General features: G+C 38.2%; 1 protein-coding gene across 3 annotated transcripts; it reads right to left on the reverse strand.

The window, feature by feature from the left end:
* Positions 1-4,540: 4,540 nt before the first annotated feature.
* On the reverse strand, positions 4,541-7,943 carry LOC103501985 (uncharacterized). Of its 3 annotated transcripts, none has more exons than XM_017047644.2 (5): positions 7,634-7,943; positions 7,348-7,518; positions 5,992-6,780; positions 5,123-5,467; positions 4,541-5,018 (listed from the first exon to the last, which is right to left on the reverse strand). In XM_017047644.2, the coding sequence occupies exons 2-5, from the start codon at positions 7,444-7,446 to the stop codon at positions 4,743-4,745; spliced, it is 1,509 nt and encodes a 502-aa protein (XP_016903133.2). In that variant the 5' UTR covers positions 7,447-7,518; positions 7,634-7,943; the 3' UTR covers positions 4,541-4,742. The 3 variants fall into 3 exon arrangements, with proteins under 3 accessions (XP_016903133.2, XP_050939770.1, XP_050939771.1); XM_051083813.1 differs by having other exon boundaries at positions 7,750-7,942; XM_051083814.1 differs by lacking the exon at positions 7,634-7,943 and having other exon boundaries at positions 7,343-7,483.
* Positions 7,944-8,873: the final 930 nt, after the last annotated feature.

Here is an 8,873-nt window from a genome sequence, read left to right on the forward strand (position 1 = left end):
ATTGATGAACCAGGTCTTCCACGAATATCTTGACAAGTTTGTAGTGGTTTACCTAGATGATATAGTGGTCTATAGCTCGACCATGGAGGAACATATGAATCACCTTCAAAGGGTTTTTCAGAAATTGAAGGAGAACCAACTATATGTTAAGAGGGAAAAATGTTCCTTTGCACAAGAGCGGATAAACTTCTTAGACCATGTGATAGCGTGTGGTCGAATTGGGATGGAAGAAGGAAAGATTGCTGCAATACGTGACTGGATAATATCAAAATCAGTCTCGAAATTATGCTCATTCCTTGGCTGAGCAAATTATTACTGACGATTTGTGGAAGGATTCTCTAAACGAGTAAGTCCGCTAACTGAGTTATTGAAAAAAAATGTTCAATGGAGTTGGACCCCCGAGTGTCAAGCCGCCTTTGATGACCTAAAGCAAGCCATGATGGAGGGGCCAGTTCTGGGAATTGCTAATGTGACCAAACCTTTCGAGGTTGAGACAGATGCATCCGATTATGCGTTGGGCGGTGTTCTTCTACAGAATGGACACCCAATCACATATGAAAGTCGAAAGGTAAAAGCAGTTGAAAAGAGGTACACCGTGTTTGAAAAAGAGATGCTTGTAGTAGTACATTGCTTAAGGGTTTGAAGACAATACCTACTGGGTTCGTCATTTGTGGTGAAGATGGACAACAGTGCAACATGCCATTTCTTTACCCAGCCAAAATTGACTTCGAAGCAAGCAAGATGATAGAAATTTTTGGCCGATTTTGATTTTGAATTTAAACAAAAGAAGGGGTCAAGCAACCGGGCTGTTGATGCCCTAAGTCGAAAAAATGAACAGGCAGCTATGTGCATGTTAGCTCACCTCCAAACAGTTAAGATTGACAAGTCAGTAAAAGATGTCTTGAGAATGTTCTTGCAGAAGGATCATGCCGCTCATAATATCATGAATTTAGCTAAAGCGAGTAAAACAAGACGGTTTTGGATTGAGGAAGACTTGTTGGTAACAAAGGGTAATCGGTTGTACGTCCCTAGAGCAAGGGACTTGAGGAAGAGATTGTTGCATGAGTGTTATGACACTCTATGAGCTGGCCATCCTGGATGGCAGCAGACGTACGCTTTGTTGAAGAAGGGCTACTTTTGGCCAAACATGAAAGATGATTTCATGCAGTACACAAAGACATGTCTCATCCGTCAACAGAATAGAGTAGAGAAAGTGAAGGTTGTTGGACTTCTCGACCCTCTGTCAATTCCAACAAGGCCTTGGGAAAGTGTTTCTGGACTTCATTACTCATTTTTCCAAGGTAGGCGACTTTGAGGCCATCTTGGTCATCATTGATCGGTTTTCAAAGTACACCACTTTCATTCCCACTACGAAGCAGTGCTCAGCTGAATTGACAACTCTGTTGTTCTTCAAGCATGTTGTTAAGTTATGGGGAGTCCCGACGAGTATAGTGAGTGACAGGGGTGGTAGATTTATTGGCTTCTTCTGGACGGAGTTATTTACCTTCTTGGGGACGAGTCTGAACATATCCTCAAGCTACCACCCGCGGACTAACAGTCAAACCGAGTGATTCAACTGCATGCTCGAGGAATATTTGTGTCATTTTGTAAACACAAGGCAAAAGAATTAGGTCAATCTATTGGATGTAGCCTAATTCTATTTCAACGCTTAGACGAGTTCGTCCACTGGGAGAAGCCCGTTTAAGATCGTTTCTGGTAGGCAACTTGTATTGCCACACCTTGTCGATCATCCCTATATAGGGAAGAACCCCCAAGCCCACAATTTTACGAAGGAGTAGAAACAGATAATAGATATCACCTGAGTGTACTTAGAGAAAGCCTTGAGAGGCGGATGAAGAAGTGGACAAATAAGAAGCGACGACCCCTTGAGTTTCGGGCAGGAGGCCAGGTACTCGTTAAACTACGACCAAAATAGATCAGATTTCGAGGATGTAAAGACTAATGCCTCGTCAGAAAGTATGAAGGACCAGTAGAAGTGCTGAAAAGGGTAGAGAATACATCTTACAAAGTAGTGTTACCCACATGGATGAAAATCCATTCATGTGAGTAACCTGAAGCCCTACCATCAAGATACCGAAGACCTACAGCAGATTGTCGTAATTCGCCTAATCATTGGTGAGTAATAAAGAGCAAAAGACCCACAAGAAGGGTCCACGAGTATCTAATAAAGTGGAAGAACCTTCCTATGGAAGAAGCCAGTTAGGAACATGTCGAAGATCTAGAAGCCTGGACACAGAAGATAGAAGAATTCAAGCTTCACCAGTCGATAGGTACGTCAACTGTTTAGGTGGGGGGAATGTCACGAACATGCTTGTCCAGGGTGTTGTTTGCCTATGGCCGCATGTCCAAACACCCCTAATTTACCTTGCCTTTATGTTTTCTTTATTTTTAGTCTATTGCTTTCACTTTAGTGTCGTCGAGCTAGAGTGTGAAATTTCGGCTTTTTCATATGCAAGTCTGCCAAGGTTAAAAATCTCAAAATATACTATAGGAGAGGCATAGTAGTTGTGAATCCCCGACCAAGCCTTGTCGCACTCTTTGCAAACTAAGCTTTTCTTTGCGATTGATAGTCTTCAATGCTTTCATTTATGATGTTTTCAATGATTTTCTTTCTCTCTCACGTTTTATAAAATAATTTTCTCAAGAACGTGAAGGGAGGCTACATTATATCACAAGTTTGTCCGCAGGCTTCGAATTTTGTATGACTAACTTGTTGTCCGAGTAGAACAAGTGTCGCACAATCATGTTTGAAGGGTTACGATTGTGACATCTAACACATGCTCCTTGCCTAGCCAAACCTACCAACTTAGACGCCTAGCGAGCCTTGGCCGTCCATCCTTGCATCTCCCCTAGCAACTACCATAGGCATTTAACCTTGTCTTTTAGAGGTTCTCCTTGACACCTCTCGACCACACAAAATCTAAACTTTTGGCTGCCCAAATCTTATCCCTTAGAGGTTCTCATGACCCTATTTGGCTGTCTAAGAGTATGCTAAATACCTAACCAACACTTAGCCAAATTTTGAACTTCCTCAAGCCCACCTTGGCTACGATGACACTAACCCCTATCACTTTAACCACGATACTAAAACAATGACATACCAATCATAACAATTAACAACCACCCAATCTAAATGAAAATTCTCTCCAATTTTTCTTGTAACCAATCTTAAAAACCATGTTTCTCTAACCAAGCTTGACCCCTCTTCACCTTTAAGTTCTCTTCAGAAGACTTGGGGATTTTAGGGTCCCACGGTTTACAAAGATTGTCATACATTATGAAAATTAGGTTACCTGTATAGTGCAAACAATTAGAAAATGGCAGTTGAAAATTGATTAAAAGAGTCATTTCCTAGAGCTAAAAATGGATTTAAGCCCACTATGCAAATATTTCTCGGACCTATTTGGCTCTTTTGTCTTTAGCAAGGAGTGTGTGGTCAGGTTTAGACCTTTGGTCTTGGATGGTGAGCAAGCTGAAAGAAGGATGATATACTGAGAAGGCCACGAAATATTTGAAACTATAGAAAACATCATCAACTTTAGAGCGCGTTGCAAGAAGAATAATATACATCTGGTACTCATGTTTATTGATGATTATCTTCCTTCATCTTGTGTTGATGTGAGTGCGTTTTCTTTGTTCCATGAGTTGTGTCTTGTGTTGACACCAATGCTTTTCCTTGGTGAGTTGTGAGAGTTGTGCAAGTTAGAAAAGGTGATCCTCTTCCCCAAGCAGTTTCTGAAAACTCAAAAATGTTTGTACAGCAACTGAAATCTTTTTTGCATAAAAAAAAATCCAATTATGAGTTGTCAAGCAATAAAAGTATGCAGATAAATGGAAGGGTGTAAGAAAGAGAGAAAAAGAATATGAAATGATATATGATTCTAATACGTAATATGTGAGGTCTATGGATCATCTTATAAAAGGTAGTATATTAAAGCATTAAGACTGATAAATTTATAATTAGATGAATTTTTTCATAGAACAAAAACCTAGAATTGTGAAAAAAAGATTGGCACCAACGGTGGATCCAAAAGAATTTGTGACGGAGGGCTTCATAGTAGGACTTGAGGGTGCTAAAAGCTAAATTCACCATTGGACTTAGCTAAGCTAATAGTATTGGTATTAAGTCATATGTATATACATATATCATTCAAACCCTCGATTGACATTTCTGAAATGAAAAAATAAGGTTAAGGCTGCGTTGGATTAGAATACACAAAGTCAGGCAAGTGTCAATATTTTTGTTAAATGTAATCGCAATCGTAATTTGTTGGTTCACTCTTGCCTATTTTTAGTTAGAAGCTTTATGAGGCTTGAATTTCCCTAGCTAGAGGGGGAAATTTTCGCTCTCCCAAATTTGGGCCATCAGTACAAAAGCTCCAAACAACAATTGGGTAATCCCATGGTACCGAGCAACAGACAAAAAAATTCCTTCAAGAAATCGAAACTCCCAACAAAAATTCCTTCACAACTTCTCACACTACAATGAGAAAGATTAGAACTGCACAATATGTCAAAGTTCTTGAAAAACCATAATATTTCCCATATGATAATAAATTAGAAACTAAGAAGTATCCCTGTACATGCTGAATCTATTACGATGGCACTTCTGTAATGTGTTAGATTAAACAAAACCAACTTCCCGAAGAGAGGGAAACTTGGAACTGAATATAAGGGCGTTGTTTCATGGATTGCGTCCCTTGCTGAGCGAAAAAACACCTTCAATACTGACGGAAAGTAAGGTTTAAGCGACCTGGACGAAGATTTGTTGCTTCTAAAAGTGCTTTTGGAGCAGTGTTTGAATGAATTGCAGTCACTCCATGGAAAACGTGCCTTGATTTCCCACCAAATATCAAGATATCTCCTGATTCCAAAGTAACTTTCTCTGCTTGATCAACATCACTCCGATCACCAAATAGGAATTCGGCAGAGTCACCAATGGAGAAGGAGATGACAGGCAATCCTTTATCAAGACTTTCTTGACTTTCATCTCGATCCTAATGAGAAGAAAATGAAACAAAGATTATGATGGAAGAATGAAGAATTATGCAAATGTTGGACAGTCCAAAAAGTGAAGAGGATAGGAACCATTATTGCAGACCTGATGAAGACCCAATCGTCCATTTTGTGAGTAGAAGTTTACAATACAGATGTTAGGTTTCATCCATGGAAGTACGCGTTCAGGATTTTTTATTGTTGAATCTTTTGCTATAATAGCATAAGAATCTTTGATTGCCTTTTCAACCAGTTGATAAAATTCATCTGGTAGGTTAGGTGGTTTTGTATCATCAAATGGACGAACATCCCCATATGTACTACTGTCAGGATCCCAATTTTTACCAAGGCACATCATTTTCAGGTGCAGTTTTCCTCCTTCTCGATAACCAGGTTGGTAAAAGCCTCCAGCTCCAATACCAAGATCCCGACATTTTTTTACTATCTTTGCCTGCAGTGACCATGATAGGGATAGAAAAGCACCAGTTAGAAAAACAAGGAAGATTCAGAGTTTTGAGAAGGCTCCCAACAAATCTAGAAATAGCAGTGTGGTTCAAATCAAACATAAAGAAAACCACCCAATACCTGCATGATAAACCTAGAATGAAAATGAACACAGACCATAGTGGAAGCTACAAACCATCTTCTAATAAAACTCCATTTTTTGCTTGATGATAAATCATATTTCCTCAGGATTTCTGTAATCATCATCTAAATCTTAGTCAAATTGTGCTTAGTGTTTGGACTCCTTATGTGAGACTTTGCCTTGTATATATTCTTTCATATTTCGTTTTACTCCCATGAAAGCTTGGTCAAGAAAAAGAAAAAATGCTACTGTGGTATCTTATCCTTGGAGATTGAGTTTTTCGTCCTAGAGATTCAAAGAAAGATCTTTAACTCAAGAACTGATTCAGTTATCTTCGAGAGTGAGATTGTTTCTAGAGTAACAAGTGCGAGAGAAAAATCAATGTATACCTGATCCCTGAGGGAAATGCTACCCTTCAGATGAACCATTCCTGGTCTCAACACAATTCCATTATATCCATCCATTGCTCGCTTCATCTCATTTCTTTTTTCTCTGTTCATAGCTAATAAAGAAGGATTCAGTGTGACACCTCCAGTTTTTGGAGGGCATATATCAAAAGTATCGAGGTCTACTGAAGGCTTCTTGTCTTTTGAGTCCATAGAGTTAAAAACATTATTACTTTCCCCAAGTTTTATGGTGGAACTCTTATCTTTTGCACAGGATTCTAGTGTAGGTTGAACCTTTAGTTCCTGTCCAACCACATCTGATCCGTTACGATTATCATAAGGAAAAGAATCACTACAATTTCCACATACTGCTGTAGGTCCCTGAATCTGAATTCTTTCTACAGCAGAATGCAAACTCTTAGAGACATTTTGAGCAGAAGAGGACAAGAGTTCGATGCAATCAGAATTTGATGCAATAGGTCCCAATCGTTGCTCTGAAGTATTGCTTATTTGATTACTATCAGAATTCGATGCAATAGATCCCAATAATTGTTTATTGGTATTGCTCATATCATCAGTTGAATTATGTTGCAGGTGAAGATCAACAGCACCAGGAGATGCATCTTTCCTGCTATTTAAAGGCCGCCACTGCCACTGTTCAGAACTTGAGGCCTGTTTTTGTCCAACAGGCTTCCTGAAATTCCTTGATGACATCTGGTGAGAACTTCTACCTCGGAAAGCTCCACTACCAGGGTTAGAAGAACCAGCAACAGAAGACCCCTCACCTCCAGCCTACCCATTTTGTTAGAATGTGAAAAGATTAGAATTAAACATGAGAGTACAATTATAAACTTCAGCACCTTCAATTCACCTCCCTTACTAACTGATACAACCTATTCCTAACATACACTGAATTTCATTCATTTGGAATCAAAACTAAACACCTACAAATTTCAGAATTCCATAAACAAATTAAACCAGGAGCCCTGGGCTCATTACCGAGATACACACACCATTTAACTTAAGGAAATTGATCGTTTGTGTTAAGTTTAGTCCTTGAACTTTAAATTTTGTGTCTAGTTGGTCTTTCAACCACAAAAAGTGTTAACAAGTTCTTGAAATTTTGTGTAAAATAAGTCAATGAACATGAAAAAAAAAAAAAAAAAAATTAACAAGTCCCTAAGACTTTGGGATCCGAAAGGTCTTTGACGTATTCAAAATTTTTAAAAAGTAATTCATATAATAGATATAAATTTAAATTTTATGATTCACGATAACCTACAGTTTCAATATTGCTGAGATTTTTTTTTAAAAACGTGGATATCAAGACTAGAGCCAACATGCGTGTAAATACATTACATGACGGGGACGATAAGTGAAATTATCGGCGGATCGAGGAGATCTTCCTCTGTTATTCGGATGGCCTCTTCCAGCATATCTAGGGCCACCATCATTCATGATGGGTGGGTAATTGAATGCCAAAAGTGGCTGAACTGTTTGCCAGGCGTTCAATCAATTTCTGTGACAAATCTGTAACAGACACGAGAACAGACAGGTTGAATAGGTACTTCAAACGAAAAGGAAGGAACAAGAAGAATCGAGTAATAGAATGAGATTATAAACGAAAAGGTTAATTGCTAATTACGTTCCAATATTGCTGTGAGAGGCGATGGAGCAGAAAAAAACATAAAATCGGGATTGCAACAATCGCAAGGCAAGAAATTGTTGAAGAGAAGAAAAGGAATCGAAAGACGAACAAACCTTGAATCGGAGGAGCGATGGAGGTGATTGAGAGAGGATTTGATGGAGCGAGGGGGCAGGGTTTAATATGAATCTTGTTTGTTTAAGCTTTGTTTATTTCTTATGATTTGAAAGGGGTTGTGAACGGTCCGTCTACGTAAGATTTTACCTAGGTTTTAGGCCGTTTCATTTCCGCCTTTTGACGTTCAAGATACTTGGGAATTTTTTTCATCTTCATCCAACACTTTTTTTTTTTTTTTTAACTTCTTTCTCCATGTTATTTTATCATATTAAGTGATAAATCCGGTAATTGGTTGTCATATATATTTGCAAATAGAATCCTAATTTGTCCTCATTTTGCTTTCAAAACCTTCCTAAAGGTCTCAAACTAATGCATAATATAGTTTACATTTGAGATCGTTTATTTTCTTAATCGATGCTAGTTTTTGTTTACGCTCCTAATGATTTTCCTCTCAAACAAATTTCAACGATGGAGCACGACCATGAATTATTTTTGTGGAATATATTTTGGAGCCATTTGGTCTACTAAGTAGAGTTAGAAAGTTTGCGGTGTGTGGGTGTAAAGTTGTACGATAGGATTTCTCAATAAATATAAAATGTAGAGAAAGATAAAAAGGTGAAATTATTTGACAAATGTCAAAAGTAAAGAAAGTGTAAAATTCAAAGTATTTGATAAATGTGCAAATGTCAATAAATTTTACCTTTGAAGTTGAGTTGTTTAACACCGGGTTAAGAAGTTGACCAAAGTTGATGTTCAACTTGTAGATGATGTGTGATTGATTTTTCACTTGATGTTTTGTTTGAGAGGGAGGACAATAGGCTCAAAGAAAGGGGTTCTAATAACCTTGTGTTGGATTCAGTAAGACTTCGAGTCTACATTATTAATGGCACACGTGGAAACTATATGGACTTGTTCTTGATTTAGCATCTAATGTTAAATTTGAGTGTTGAGCAAGAAATTTCGACCAATTAAATTCTGCCACGTCAACACAACAAACATTGTGATGATTATAATTTGATTGGGTTTGAGAAATTAAGTTTTTTCATACCCAATCCAATTAGGCCCAAAATATAAAAATTGGACCAAAAAAATAATGGGCTCGAATTTGAGCCCACCAAGCAAA

This window comes from Cucumis melo, chromosome 4, assembly GCF_025177605.1.
Source record: "Cucumis melo cultivar AY chromosome 4, USDA_Cmelo_AY_1.0, whole genome shotgun sequence".
Taxonomy (NCBI): domain Eukaryota; kingdom Viridiplantae; phylum Streptophyta; class Magnoliopsida; order Cucurbitales; family Cucurbitaceae; genus Cucumis; species Cucumis melo.

Coding starts and splice junctions, on each gene's coding strand:
- LOC103501985 (XM_017047644.2), bottom strand. CDS start 7,446: ATGAATGATGGTGGCCCTAGATATGCTGGAAGAGGCCATCCGAATAAC. Junction 6,781..7,347: donor TCACTTATCGTCCCCGTCAT/GTAATGTATTTA, acceptor CAAAATGGGTAG/GCTGGAGGTGAGGGGTCTTC. Junction 5,019..5,122: donor GACGATTGGGTCTTCATCAG/GTCTGCAATAAT, acceptor TCTTCTCATTAG/GATCGAGATGAAAGTCAAGA.